Source organism: Diachasma alloeum, unplaced genomic scaffold (assembly GCF_001412515.2).
Source record: "Diachasma alloeum isolate Michigan unplaced genomic scaffold, Dall2.0 Dall_scaffold_00288, whole genome shotgun sequence".
Classification (NCBI taxonomy): Eukaryota; Metazoa; Arthropoda; class Insecta; order Hymenoptera; family Braconidae; genus Diachasma; species Diachasma alloeum.
In genome coordinates, this window is record NW_021680427.1 from 40,240 (window position 1) to 53,937 (window position 13,698).

The 13,698-nt window shown below is 33.9% G+C and overlaps 2 protein-coding genes across 3 annotated transcripts; one reads left to right on the forward strand and one right to left on the reverse strand.

Annotated features, from left to right (window-relative positions):
- Nucleotides 1–77: 77 nt before the first annotated feature.
- LOC107038815 (palmitoyltransferase ZDHHC3) lies at nucleotides 78–6,961 on the reverse strand. Of its 2 annotated transcripts, none has more exons than XM_015258105.1 (5): nucleotides 6,875–6,961; nucleotides 4,019–4,398; nucleotides 2,966–3,247; nucleotides 2,247–2,405; nucleotides 78–917 (listed from the first exon to the last, which is right to left on the reverse strand). In XM_015258105.1, exons 2-5 carry the CDS (start codon nucleotides 4,129–4,131, stop codon nucleotides 641–643), a joined length of 831 nt encoding a protein of 276 aa, XP_015113591.1. In that variant the 5' UTR covers nucleotides 4,132–4,398; nucleotides 6,875–6,961; the 3' UTR covers nucleotides 78–640. The 2 variants fall into 2 exon arrangements, with proteins under 2 accessions (XP_015113591.1, XP_015113590.1); XM_015258104.1 differs by having other exon boundaries at nucleotides 4,019–4,403; nucleotides 6,800–6,949.
- An 862-nt stretch (nucleotides 6,962–7,823) lies between these two features.
- On the forward strand, nucleotides 7,824–13,169 carry LOC107038769 (zinc finger protein 330 homolog). Its single transcript, XM_015258026.1, has 5 exons — nucleotides 7,824–8,409; nucleotides 8,491–8,661; nucleotides 11,212–11,443; nucleotides 11,519–11,683; nucleotides 12,442–13,169. Exons 1-5 carry the CDS (start codon nucleotides 8,290–8,292, stop codon nucleotides 12,690–12,692), a joined length of 939 nt encoding a protein of 312 aa, XP_015113512.1. The 5' UTR covers nucleotides 7,824–8,289; the 3' UTR covers nucleotides 12,693–13,169.
- Nucleotides 13,170–13,698: the final 529 nt, after the last annotated feature.

A 13,698-nucleotide genomic window follows, 5' to 3' on the forward strand; every position in this document is an offset into this window, starting at 1 on the left:
AAGATTCTGCTCATGAATTTTTATAGAAAAAATCTAAAAAGAATAAGTCTGATAAATAAATACAGAAAAATCACAATCTGTAAAAATTTTCCATCAAATATCCGTCAAAAAATGGGGCGAAAATCTCAATAGAAATCGTCAAAAATACTAGAATCTGCAATAGGATTTCTATAACATTTCTACAGAAAATGTCGGGATTCTCCAGGAAATCAATCAACATAACAAGTCTGCATAAATTTCTCATACTTAATGAATTCTTATGAAAATTGGTGTGATTGAGAGCCGAAAGAGCTAAAGGCCAATTCGAGAGATATGTAAATTCAAATGGATCAAAAATCTCAAGACTTACAATTGACGGAAGAATTCTTAATTCAATCGTTTTCGTTTATAATCGTAAGTAATGAAAATACTTTTCTCTTAAGTTTAGTTCCATTGGAGGTGGGGGAAAACAGGGCCATCTTTAATCGCCGATATCTCGAGATCGGCAGAGTGAAATCGAACGATTTTTTTTTTTATTTTCAAGTTATTTTCTTAGGCTTCAAAATGAAACCTGTCTCGCTCAAATCGTACCGTTTGGCCAGAGATACTGAGGATTCAGGGAGGTCCATTCTACCTTTTGCTCCTCTCATTGTTCAGATTTTCAGACGTCGTGATCTATTAGACGCTCGTCACGACGGAATGAGTAGCGTGGGGGGTTGTGACAGGGGAGCAGCCAGAAGACTGGATGACTTTTGCCACAGACTTGAGCCAGAAGAGTTATTGCCCGACGTGATTTTTGGTGGTAGTGGTGGTGAGTCCCTTGGAGACGTTCTATCGGCGTCTCATCACCGAGTATTGCTTGGAATTGATCGATCAGAATTGCCACTACGAACATGCCGAAGAGGGCTGATTCTAGGACCAGTATCACACAGTGAAGGCTGTAATTAATCATTTTAATTAATTAATTGACCAGTACCTAGGTTTCAAAAAATTTGATGGAAAAACTAGTGATTTCTTCGACAATTGTATTGGATTCCTATTGAATTTTCTATTATTTTTCGGCCGATTCTATTAAAATGTTCAATAGAGAATATTCTATAGAAATCAATAGAATTCAATTCTTCATAATTTCCTCGGCTCAATTTTTCCACGTTTTTTTGTGTTTTTGTGGAATTTCCTTCAAAAAAAAAATCAATGTTAATGTTTTTTCTTTCAAGTTTTTTTCATTCCATTTTTCTTTTCTTTTCATCAAGAAAATCACACAAAAAAATTGATATTGAAAATTGAGCCGAGGAAATTGTATTGAGTTTTTCTGTTTAATATTTTGTATTGAACATTTCACTAGAATCGGCCAATCACTAATAGAAAGTTAAATAAAAATGCAATAGAATTCTTGAGAATGAATTTTCCAAGTTTTTTCTTTTGGATTTTAGTATTAAAACGAGTAATACTACGGCGGAAAGAACTTTGAAATTTTATGCCCATGAATTTCTATAAAAGGAAGAAAATCTATTGACTTTTGTCTACCGAAAAATGAGATGGTAAAGTTGTATAATTTTCAATAGAATTGGTGCAAGAAAACCATAGAATTATTCACTAGATTTTCAATAGATGTCAAGTAGAAACTCGATAGAATTTGTTAGAGAGAAAGCACTAGACTATTAAATTTCTTGGATGATTTTTCAAAAATAGCTCTGGAAATCATTTGTGGACGTCCGCATGAAAAGGGACCACTTTGTCGATTCTAGTTTCCGAGATATTTACGTTTTTGTCTCAGCAACTCCCATTTACACTCATGTTAAAGTGTTTTTTTCATCTGCTCCGGCGACGTCATTTTTCACCTTATGAGGATCATTTTGGGCTCAAAATGTGCGGAATGTTATAAATATTATCAGAGTATACATAACTCCATATCGACAAAGTGGTCCCTTTTCATGCGGACGTACACATTTGTTCATAGAAAACAATCAGCAGATATTAAAATTATGAATTATGAAGATGAATTATTTTCAGTTTCTTCCTTTCGAATATATTTGTAGAGTAAACCAGGAATTGAACAGAAGCGAAAGAATTCTCAGAAGAATATCACGGGATGTTTCTTTTAGTATTATCAGTTTTTCAAATTTTCTTCACATAAAAGGTCTTCTGATAAATTTTTTGGACCCGCACTTGAAGGCATTTACGAAAAGGAATGGCGTGGAATTCTTCAGAGTTACTTCCGCAGTGTAAAGTGATCCTTTATTATCGGATTTCTGTTTTGTACTTACATTCGATTCTGTTTAATAGCAACGTCGGTACTGCACTCTGGACAATCGACAATCCACGAAACAATTACTAAGGATATTGCGTAGATCGCAAGAACTCCAACGTATACCAAGAATTGAATAAAATACTTTTGATTCCGCTCCCCAACGCAATTATTTATCCTGAAATTTTAATAAAATCATTTGAAATACTCCTCCGCACTGTAATTTCATTAAAAAACCTAACAAATTCCCTAGAAAATTCTATTGGATTTTTGTTGAAGTTTTATTGAGAATTCCTTTAGTTTTTCTTTCAATTGTATTAAAAAATTCCGTACTACTGCGCCTTTTTTTATAGAAAATGTCCAATTGCAACTATTTCATACAAACAATCAGTAGAATCAGTCGAATTAATCAGTTGAATCTTTCTATTCAGACTCTATTTGCTTCATTCTTATTGAAAAAATCAGGAGAAAAAAACTTAGGAAGTTCAGGGGGAGGAATTTCAATTTTTTGAGGAATAAAAAATATCTCGATAAAATAAATTGTATAAAAACATCAAAGTACATTAATTTTTTCTGTAGAATATTTTTTATTGATAAACACGTGCGGAAAAGCTACAGGATTTTTCAATGTAATTAGCGAAAAACTAATAGAAGTTCAATAGAATTTGGTCGCGAATTCGATAGGTTTTTCTATGAAATTTTGGAATTAAACAATTGAATTGAATTAAACAAACTCACCATGGACAATGATGATCCATCCTCCTAATGCACCTCTCACAAATCCTGCAATGATGGGCCCTAGGCGGCCTGTACGTCTCGCACCTAGTGCAGACGCTCCAGTCATCTCTCTCCTCGCAGTCATCACTCGCCCCAGAACCACCTGTATGAATATCCGAAAAATCCATTCGCGTTTGAGGTAGGGGCACCACACCGGGATCACTGCAAATCGCTTTCATGTGTGCCATCATTAGGAAGAGGACGACAGTGTTGAAGGATACGACATGAAAGGGGCCCCATAAGCTGAAAACGAAAGAATAATAATTAAACAGATGCCTGAAAAAGACAATACCAATAATCAAACAGATGCCCAAAAAAGACAAGACAATTTTTTATTTTATAAAAAAAATTTTGAGACGGTGAGATAAAACAAACCATCTTAAATCGATAAGTCTTGAGAATTAATCAAATTCAATTGTAAATCTTCAATAAAATACCTCCCAGAGGAGCGAAAAATCGTTCAATTTCAATTTATCAATTTCGAGTTATTGACTGTTACACTCGGTTCGTTTTACCCCACTCTCCTCCAACAACTGAAATGCTCAAAACTTGAAAATTCTCTTATATCGACACCTTAAAAACAGACAGAAGTGTAAGTTCTATGAGTTCCCTCTGTAGATATAATAATTATAAAACTGAGAAATCACCTATTTAAAATAATAACAATTCTTTTCAGTAAAATATAATAATAGTTTTTAGTATTATTTACTGTAAGAAGGACGGTGGCGATATACAGCAGTGTACAGTGTACACATATACCTGTAATAATAATAATTGATATTTAATAATAAAATATAATACTTATAAAACAGAAAAATCAATTAGTTAAATTAATAATAATTCTTTTTAGTAAAATATAAATACTTTTTTTAGCGTAAGTTCTATGAGTTCCCTATGTAGATAGGCTTGTCTGGTATTAAAATGTCGACATGAATTCACACTCAATCCCACAAAAATGTCCTAAAACACTCAAAAATCAAAAACAAATGACATGAATAAAACTTCAGTACTAACCTATCCTGCATAGTATGAAGAATAATCCACCTGATAACAACATAATCAGCATAAAAAACCGCGACATACGTCACAATAATACAAACAATTCCACAGGGATCCCTCACGAACATTGTCACACTCAAAAATCGAATGAACCCAGGACAAGTCACTCACGACAAACTGCTACAACTCCCGCATGTTCAAAAGCACTTCAACAAACAGTTGTTTACATTCGATTGATTGTTGCAACTGTCATCAAATCGTCCGCACGCATCCACTGACTCCGTAAAACGTCATCATACTTGATCATACTAGTCATGCGATGGCTTTCACAACCACTTTTTCAGCCGACGAGAGGAGAAATCGTGGAAACTTCAATCAGATGTCACAGAAATGGTCTATTCTTAACAATGTAAATGAGGATTCAGAGGAGTAAGATGATTTACTTTCATTAGTTTCGTGTAAAAATGCTCCAAAACAGAGGAAAAACTTGGACTCGCTCACTCGACTACTCTACCACTAATAAACAGCATTTGACAGCTGACAACGCCGCGTTCATGGAATCGACTGATCGCAGAGTCGAAAAATCCAGCGCTCGCTGTTTTTCAATTGCTCTTACTCAATGAAAAAACATGTCACACTGTGGTAAAAAGAAAATTAACATGTGATTGTACGCACGAAAAAATTTATTAGAAAAAGCTAGTAATTCGCTAGAAAATTCTATTGGATTTCTATTGGTTTTTGACTGAATCTTAAATAGAAAATATTCGATAGATAAAGTCAAACAATTCGACTGTGCTATCCAAATTATTCTATTGAAATATTTTCCATAAAATTTCTTTGGCTCAAATTTTCCGAGGTTTCTTCATTTTTCTACGTTAACAAATGCCAAGAAAAGTATGAAAAAATTCAAGATTGATCCCAATGATTCAAGTTTGGGATAAAGCTACCGAGCTTGATCAAAAATTTTTCCAGTCAGATTATATATTGAAAAAACAGCAATTTTTTTAGTTTATCAACAAATAATAAGTTAAATATGAAAGTTGAGTGAAAAGGTCAAAAAAGTGAAAATGGAGAGGAGAGAACGAGAAAAAATCACCTTTTATTCTTATTCCAATAAGATAACTGGATCAAAAGTTATGTTATGGCGAATTTTGGTTGAAATATGCAAAAAAAGAGAAAAATGGGGACTCCTGAAAAATCGAAAAATGTTTTTAAAAAAAATTCCTCTCCTGGAGACATTCTGTGAAGGGTCAAGATGCATCCTGATTTTTTTCTGATTTTTTAATCAACTGTTTCATAAATTATTTGTATTTTGCAACTAAATTGGAGTTTTCGGCGTTGGCGGCGAATCAGCTTTTTTTCGTAGTTCAACTTTGAGCGCGCTTGGCGGCTTGACGGTTGAAATTAGAGATGCAAAATGACGGTCATTTTTTAGATCGCGTCATATGACCAAAAAATGACGGTCTTGTGACGCTCATGTGACGCACAAATTTTCCAACTACAAATGATTGTCACAAATCATTTGTAACCAAATTGTTGTCAAACCATCTATATAGTGGCATAATGACGGTCATAACTAATTTCCAATTTGTGACGGTCATGAATAAAACAAAATAGTTTCATCTATATGGATGAAAAAAAAACGTGATTTTCATTTCAAAATGCGGATTAGGCCAATACAAAAGGAATTCAATTGAAAATTGACCGAGAAAAAATAAAGTTTCATCTATTAGATGAAAAATGACTGCCATTTTTTCTTGACAGGTTGTCACGGTCACGGAAGGGGTAGTTGTGACAGCCGTCATGAACGCCTCGTCATGTGACCGTCATATGACGGGTCATGTGACGCATTTGCATCTCTAGTTGAAATTACGAAAATATGACTTTTTTGTAGGAAATTTCATGCTCTACAAATTGAGTCCTATGCTTTTTTATCCTATCACGGTTTCGTCGGTGTAAAGCAAAAAAGGTCGCGTGGACGCGTAATTTTGCAGTTTTGAATTTTTTTAAACAATTTCCCGGTTTGCTACAATCCCAAAAACTTAGTATGTGTTTCATATCATTCTTCCGCGTGATATCTCATGGTTTTTATCCTTCTTCTATCATCCTTGATTTCGGCCGAAAAAAGTTCTTATTTGGCTAGCCTACATATACTGAGAGAAAAACAAACACGTTGTCAAACAAGTCTTGTTTGGGCCGACAAAATCGTTAGTTGAAAATTGCCAAAAAAGAATTTGTTTGGTTCGAATTTGAAACTTTCAAACATGAATAATTGTTCTGCTCTCGACAGCGACGAAATATTTCGCCCAAGAGACGGATAATTTACACCAGGCGGTGCCTTTTTAGGATGAAAATATCTCATGTGGAGGAAAATTTATCAACAAATATTTTATCCCTAAGTTACAAGATTGCTATCATATCATTATTAATGTTTCATTTAAGGGTTCATTTCTTGTCTGTGATTACTAGACAGCCGAAACGAAAAACTACTATCCCTTATTTCGCATAAAACAGATTTTTCGGGAGCAAAATACGTATGGGAGTATCGAATAACGAAGGAGTAGTGCTAGAAATGACATTTCTTGCATGTACAGAGATGCCATTTTTTTCGAACTATTAAATTTATTTTTGCGACAAAAATTTTGCATTCCGGCGCACTCTCTGCACGTTTGGCACAAAAAAAATCCCTTTTTGATAATTTTCAAAAAAATAGTTTCTTTGCACAAGTAAGACTTGTTTGAGAACTTTGTCGTTTTTCACTCAGTGTATGTTATGACATAAAAATTCGAATCTTACCAGCGCCTAAGCACTACCCCGGGGGTGTAGGGATTGTGGTGTGATGGGAAAGGCTTGAATCAATCCACTACTAACAATTAATGTAAAATTGTTGTTTATTACTAAACGCGCCTTAGTGATATTTGCAAGTTATGGGAGATGGTGACTCCCGAGTATTCGGCGGTCAGTGCCGGACTGAATATAATATTCGCTAAAGGCGAGAATTCGGATACGCGTTACAATAGGTGCGAGAGAGAAGTATTCTATTTAATAAGATGAAAGAAACGTGAAGTTGTTTTATATCGAAATATCTCGAAACTACCTGACCGCTAATCCTTAATTCTGATTGGTTAATATGTGACACGAAGTTATTCACAAAAAAAACACGCGGCATTTTTAAATTCTTCAGTGACAATTTCAAATTCTTCAGTGGTAAATGTTTTTTCACGTCATATATATATATATATATATATATATATATATGAGCATCATGAACTCATTCGTCAACGACATCTTCGAAAGAATTGCCGCCGAAGCCTCGAGATTGGCTCACTACAACAAACGTTCAACCATCACCTCTCGGGAGATTCAGACAGCTGTTCGTCTGCTCCTTCCAGGAGAGTTGGCTAAACACGCTGTCTCTGAAGGCACCAAGGCTGTTACCAAGTACACTAGCTCCAAGTAAATCGATTATCCGATTTCGTAAATCAATATATATATAAATTTTATTTGAATTATTATAAATAAAATAAATATATATATATATATATATATAAATATATATATATATATATATATATTTCACATGTATATATATCATCGGTGAAATTAATAAATTCTGTCCTTTTATGGAGACCGATTATTTTAAAAAATTGAAGATAATTAATTGAAAATGAAAAATTCTTTATAGATTCTTTTACTCTACTTCGCTATTCACTTCAATCATTAGTCGAATTCTCTTTGATTCATTATCAATATTTATAAGGTATTCATGAGAAAATGAAATTCAATGAATTCCATTTCTTCATTTCAACAAATGAATAGATCAGCGAGCGCATAGATCTTGTAGAATGATGAAATTCAAATAATTTCTTCTATAAAATAGTTCATATTGGACAATTCTATTGCAATTCCTCTGTATAATCCGCAAAAACTAATAGAATTCGCGACAGAAGTTCAATGGAAATCCAATAGCGCATCAGCTATCGCAATGGAAAGATTCTCCGAATCTGCCTTTACAACTCAATCACATAACCTAGGACTCATAGGACTGAAGGTCAAATGATTATCATTTCATCGAATGAAGAGGAATCGAAGTAAAAATTGCTTGTTGAGTTGGGGTTCAACGACACATGTAAAATCACAAAAAAAGTTACCATTTTATAATAGAGATGTCGTTTACAAAGTCATGAGCATGAGCACCGCATGACGGACAGTGCATACGTGTCTTTGGACGGGAATGAATTACTCGGTGATCTCATAAGTGATTAGTGATAAATTAAGGTGACAAAATGCCGAAGAAGAAGACTGGGCAGAGGAAGAAGGCTGAGAAGCAGAAGATGAGGCAAAAGGAGATCAGAACCGCTAAGGATCAGGTTGATCTCGCCAAAATGCCGTGCAATGCGGTTATGGTACGTCGATTTTTATTCATTTTTGGTGTGAAGTCTTTGAAAATTGGGCTTTGAAAGTGATAATGGGGGTTTATTTTTCAGGAATGCGACAAGTGCAATAAAAAACAGAAGAGCAGGGCTTTCTGCTATTTCTGTGGAACTGTTCAACGATTACCCATCTGCGCACACTGTGGGAAGATCAAGTGCATGTTGAAGACGGGGGACTGTGTCGTTAAACATGCTGGAATGTTCACCACTGGGATGGGAATGGTGGTATGTAATCAATTTAGTAACAAAGTGGTCAAACGCTTTAAGTCGACTTAGCTCTTAGCTGAGTTTTCGATGAATATCTCCAAATCTAAAGGAGGTAGCGAAATTTTCATATATATCTTTTTTGAAGCTCTCAATGTGCTCTACCAAAAAGGTCATAACAGAAATTTGGCTATCTGCCTTAGATTGCGAGATATTCATTGAAAATTCACGAATAGTCAAAATCCACACAAACCGTTTGACCACTTCGCAACTGAATTGAAAGACGCATGAAGAGATTCAACAGAAAAACTAGCGAATTCGCGAGAAAATTCTGTTGGAATTCTATAGGAATTCTACGGGGTTTTTATAGGATTTCTCTTGGAATTCTGTTGGAAAATTCTGCGTGTTTTTTGGGCTTGAGATTGTTCTACTTGCCTTTGGCATTTGCTCCGTGTAATCGTTCAACTCTTATGAGTGATGATCCTCGCGGTGTTTAATCCTCGCAATATATAACCCTGAAGACACTTAATCCTCTCCCCTCCTCACATCAAAGACAAATTACCGTTTCCCTGGTCCTATTTGCTATCATGGAATTGAAAATTCATTACCGCATAATTCATAGGAGTATCACTCTGTAAATTAGAATTGATTATTTTATTGAAATCGTTATCGTGTTCCTTTTGCTAAAGTAATGATTCTCATGTGGGGATTGCATCAAATGTAAGCTCTAGGATTTTTTTTTTCTTTTCATAGTATTAATTTTATCGCTAGTATGCTCTGTTAAAGTCAACTTTTGTTATAATTTCAATGTTTTCTATGACTGACATGAAAGAAAACTGTTTGTAAAAATTGTCACGTTGAGATTTCAATGGAACACGAAGCTCAGTTCTTTTGTTTCGAAATCCGCTAATTTTTTAAGACGATATCCGATGTCAAATTTTTTTCGAAAAATCAACATTGAATATTTCATGCATTGAACGCCAAATGATAAAAAGGAGAAAAATCATTAGAAGATATTTCATTTTTCTAACTGTGATGTTTTTTGCTTTTTCGATTAAGTAATTTATGAACATGGTACAGCTCGACAAAGTTCAAGTGTACAACAGTAGATAAACTATCAAATAATGTCAACAAAGAAATGCTAAAGAATATGACGACGAGATTTTGTAAAACTTCAGATTGGACAATTGTTTTTTCTTCAATAGAATAATCTTTGGAGGAGATATCCGCTGTTATTGGTTTTCAAAATTTTGTACTGTCTGTACTGACCATGTAATTTAGTTCATTAAATATTCAATGGCCATCAACATGTTTGGAATTTTTATTCGAATTTTTCTCTTGAGATTTTTTATATTAGAATTATTGGGCACAAATTTCTAAGCTTTCTCACTGGATTTTCTATTGTTTTGCATAACAAGTCTCAGGAGATTTCACGATTTCTAAAATGGACAGAATATTTTCTTGTATCAAGTAAACCTTCTTTATCAAAAGTAGTTTTTTCTCTCAGTGTATTGAGATATTATCTATACAATGTCCTCAGCTCAAAGTTTTTCATTCTATTGTTCCTTTCTTTTCGTCAAGAAAATACACCGCGATGGGGTTTTCCATGTTAGGCGATTATTATGCTTCAATTATCTTTCAATGACAGCTAGAATTCTCAAACTTACTGTGAAAATTAATCATCACATTTAATTGAATCTTCAATGGATTGTAAATTCAGAAAAATAGTTAGGGGAGAGTGGGGTGAAATGAAATAGCCGGAAAACGACAATTTGACGCAATTCAAGCAAAAAAAATTGTTGTTTATCAACTTTTTTTATTATTGAGAATACTGGTGAGAATAATAATTTTCTAGTCGTCTTATAATTCAATTAATTAGATTAAGTTTCGTTTTTCATTCGCTTGAAATTCAGCATTACATTTGCTTTTTTCCCCCTCTGGGTCTTCCCCTGGACCTTGCTCTGGACTTTAGATTTTGCTGTTTCATTTTCTTTCCAATTAATTAATTCACAAAATTTTGAGGGGAGGGAAAAAATGGGAGATTATTATTCTCTACAGTGCTCCCAAGAATAAAAAAAAAGTTAATGAAAAAAAGTTAATAAAAAAAATTTGATAAAAAAAATTTGTTGCTTGACTTGCGGCAAACCGTCGTTTTTCGACTGCCTTACTTTGCGTCATGTTTCATTTTGCCCCACTGTGTCAGTTTGCCCCACTCTCCCCTACCTGAGTTTCCAAAGTTTTCAATACTTTTCATTATCATGTGAACTTGAAAATTGCAATTACATTGGTTACTTCTGAATGTAACAGATTTTTCAGTCTCAAAATATCTTGTGAATATAAACAGATATGAAAAATATCATGTGAATGAGTCGTTCACTGGAAAAATGAAGTGAAAAATCTCATGTAAAATTGAAATTTCTCATTTTAATTGAATGTGAATGAGTTCGTTACTAACATTTTCAAGATTTTTCACTGGAAATTTCAAATCGGAGTGGAGCAGGATTATCTCTTTCTGCACCTTTGGCTCTGAATTAATTTCTTACAATCAAGTATTGTTGACTCATTTTTTAGGGAGCTATTTGCGATCATTGCGAGGCATGGGTATGCCATGGAAGGAAATGCCTGACTGCTCATGCCTGCACATGTCCCCTGATCGATGCCATTTGCCAAGAGTGTGAACGAGGAGTTTGGGATCATGGAGGCAGGATATTCCGTTGCTCTTTCTGCGATTGTTTTCTGTGTGAGGATGATCAGTTCGAGCATCAGGCGTCGTGTCAAGTTCTAGAAGCAGAGAGTTATAAATGTGAGTTATTACCACATATTTACATTTACTCAATGTAGAATTGAATATTGATCTTAATCTGTAATTGCTCTAAAGGTCAATCATGCAACAAGTTAGGACAATACTCATGCCTCAGGTGCAAAACGTGCTACTGCGAGGATCACGTTCGTAGAAAAGGATTCAAATATGAGAAGAATAAAGCAATTCCTTGCCCTAAATGCGGTTTCGAGACCTCTCAGACTAAGGACCTCAGCATGTCAAGTAAGTTTTTGATCAATTTCAATTATAGAAAACCTCTACAGAAATTAATAATAAGTATCTATGCTTTTTTCAATAGAAAATACAAGATCTATGCGCGCGCTCTCGCCATTTTGTTGAAATGAAGAAATGGAGTTCATTGAATTTCATTTTCTCATGAATACCTTATAAATATTGATAATGAATCAAAGAGAATTCGACTAATGATTGAAGTGAATAGCGAAGTAGAGTAAAAGAATCTATAAAGAATTTTTCATTTTCAATTGATTATCTTCAATTTTTTAAAATAATCGGTCTCCATAAAAGGACAGAATTTATTAATTTCACCGATAATATATACACATGTGAAATATATATTATATATATATGACGTGAAAAAAAAATTTATGTTAACAAATTTTCGATAGAAATGCTCTGCGCAAATTTTTTTATCCAGTTTTGTTCAAGTTTTTTGTTTGATTTTTGTAATTGGAAAGAGCAGAAAAATGGAGTGGAAAAAATTTGCAAAATTCATTTTGCGGAATTCTTATAGAAAAAGTTGTATAGAAAAATGGAATTCTACTGATTCATTTCATAAACTAATTTCTATCGGACAATTTGTACGAAAAAAAATATGCAGTAAAGCTGCGAAATTCTTCAATAGAATCGGCCAAAAACTAATAGACTTTGCAAAACAAATTGAACAGAATTTCTTAGCGAATTCCTTAAATTTTTAAATGACATTCTTTCATGCGTGACGAGTAATTATCTATAATTTACAGCGAGGAGTCACAAATTCGGGAGGCAAAATCAAGCTGGCTACGATTCTGATGACGAAGGAAATAGCTATGATTATTATGGAGGTAGCAGTTGCAATTACGGTGACGGCTATGGCGATGCTGATGGTGCGAATGATGATTCGGAGGAAGAGGATGAAGATGATGATGAGGATGACGATGAAGACGATGAAACATCAACCGAGTCCGATGATGAACAAGAAAAACCTGATGATAAATCGGATGTGAAGAAATAGCGAAAATTTAGATATGCTTGAACAAATCGAAATGGAATCCTTGAAGAATACAAGAGCCATTCTGCAAAACCTTGTGCACAAACTCGGTTTTAAAAATTTTGATAATTTTCCCCTCACTTCTTATTTAATGATAACTAAACTATCAGTTATCTATAGATACATAATCAAGGGGACCAGGAAGATTATCGGAAAAGATGTGTTTTTGGGTACAAGACTTGGGGGAATGACTCGTAAATTGTACAATAATAATTTCTGATGACAACATTGCAAATATTTGAGAATCATCCCACTATTGTTCTATTTTATTTCATTCTGAACATTATATGTTACTACAACAACAAATTACGAATTACAAGATTTATGACGTAATAATTTATTACAAGATTTATGATGTAACATTGAATGCATAATATATTTTCCTGTACATCTTTGAATTCATAATTGATAGAAATAAAACTATCAAATAATAACAGAAAATGTGATCAATAGAAAAAATAATTGATCACATGATTATACACGAGTAATGTGATTGAAAGACATAATCAGTACAATTTTCATTTTATTTATGGAATATGCAATGTAAGTTGAAATCGTCCAGAAATTGACCTGTTTACCATTCCAGTATTTTACTATGTACCGTAGAAAACTCCAGTTTTTAACGAATGACCCAACCCTGGCCCCGGGACGAGATTTTTTTGTAGTGATTTTCAAGTTTTCAAGTTTGGCACGTATGCAATACCAATTTCCAAGCGAGGAATCGGGTGAAGCAGTACAGAAATAGTATGTTTCGTCATTAGCCGTCATGGCCGAAAAAAAAATTTCAAAAAAGTTTTCTTAGGCCGTAAGTCGAATGATATTTCTTGTCATAACGGCTGTAAGCAGACGGGATGACGGAAAAAATTTATCAGCCGTATGACGAACTAGTATATTGTGTTACTAGTGCGTAGTTTCACTTTTTTCCACGAACGTGTGCAGGAGATTCTATAATGAATGCAACGCAGGCTTG

Excerpts from the sequence above, each read along its gene's own strand:
- LOC107038815 (XM_015258105.1), bottom strand. The coding sequence starts at position 4,131 with ATGTTCGTGAGGGATCCCTGTGGAATTGTTTGTATTATTGTGACGTAT. Across the intron at positions 3,248-4,018 it reads CTTCATACTATGCAGGATAG|CTTATGGGGCCCCTTTCATG; the intron begins GTTAGTACTGAA and ends TTTCGTTTTCAG. Across the intron at positions 918-2,246 it reads GCTATTAAACAGAATCGAAT|CCTTCACTGTGTGATACTGG; the intron begins GTAAGTACAAAA and ends GATTAATTACAG.
- LOC107038769 (XM_015258026.1), top strand. The coding sequence starts at position 8,290 with ATGCCGAAGAAGAAGACTGGGCAGAGGAAGAAGGCTGAGAAGCAGAAG. Across the intron at positions 8,410-8,490 it reads TGCCGTGCAATGCGGTTATG|GAATGCGACAAGTGCAATAA; the intron begins GTACGTCGATTT and ends TTTATTTTTCAG. Across the intron at positions 11,444-11,518 it reads AGAAGCAGAGAGTTATAAAT|GTCAATCATGCAACAAGTTA; the intron begins GTGAGTTATTAC and ends ATTGCTCTAAAG.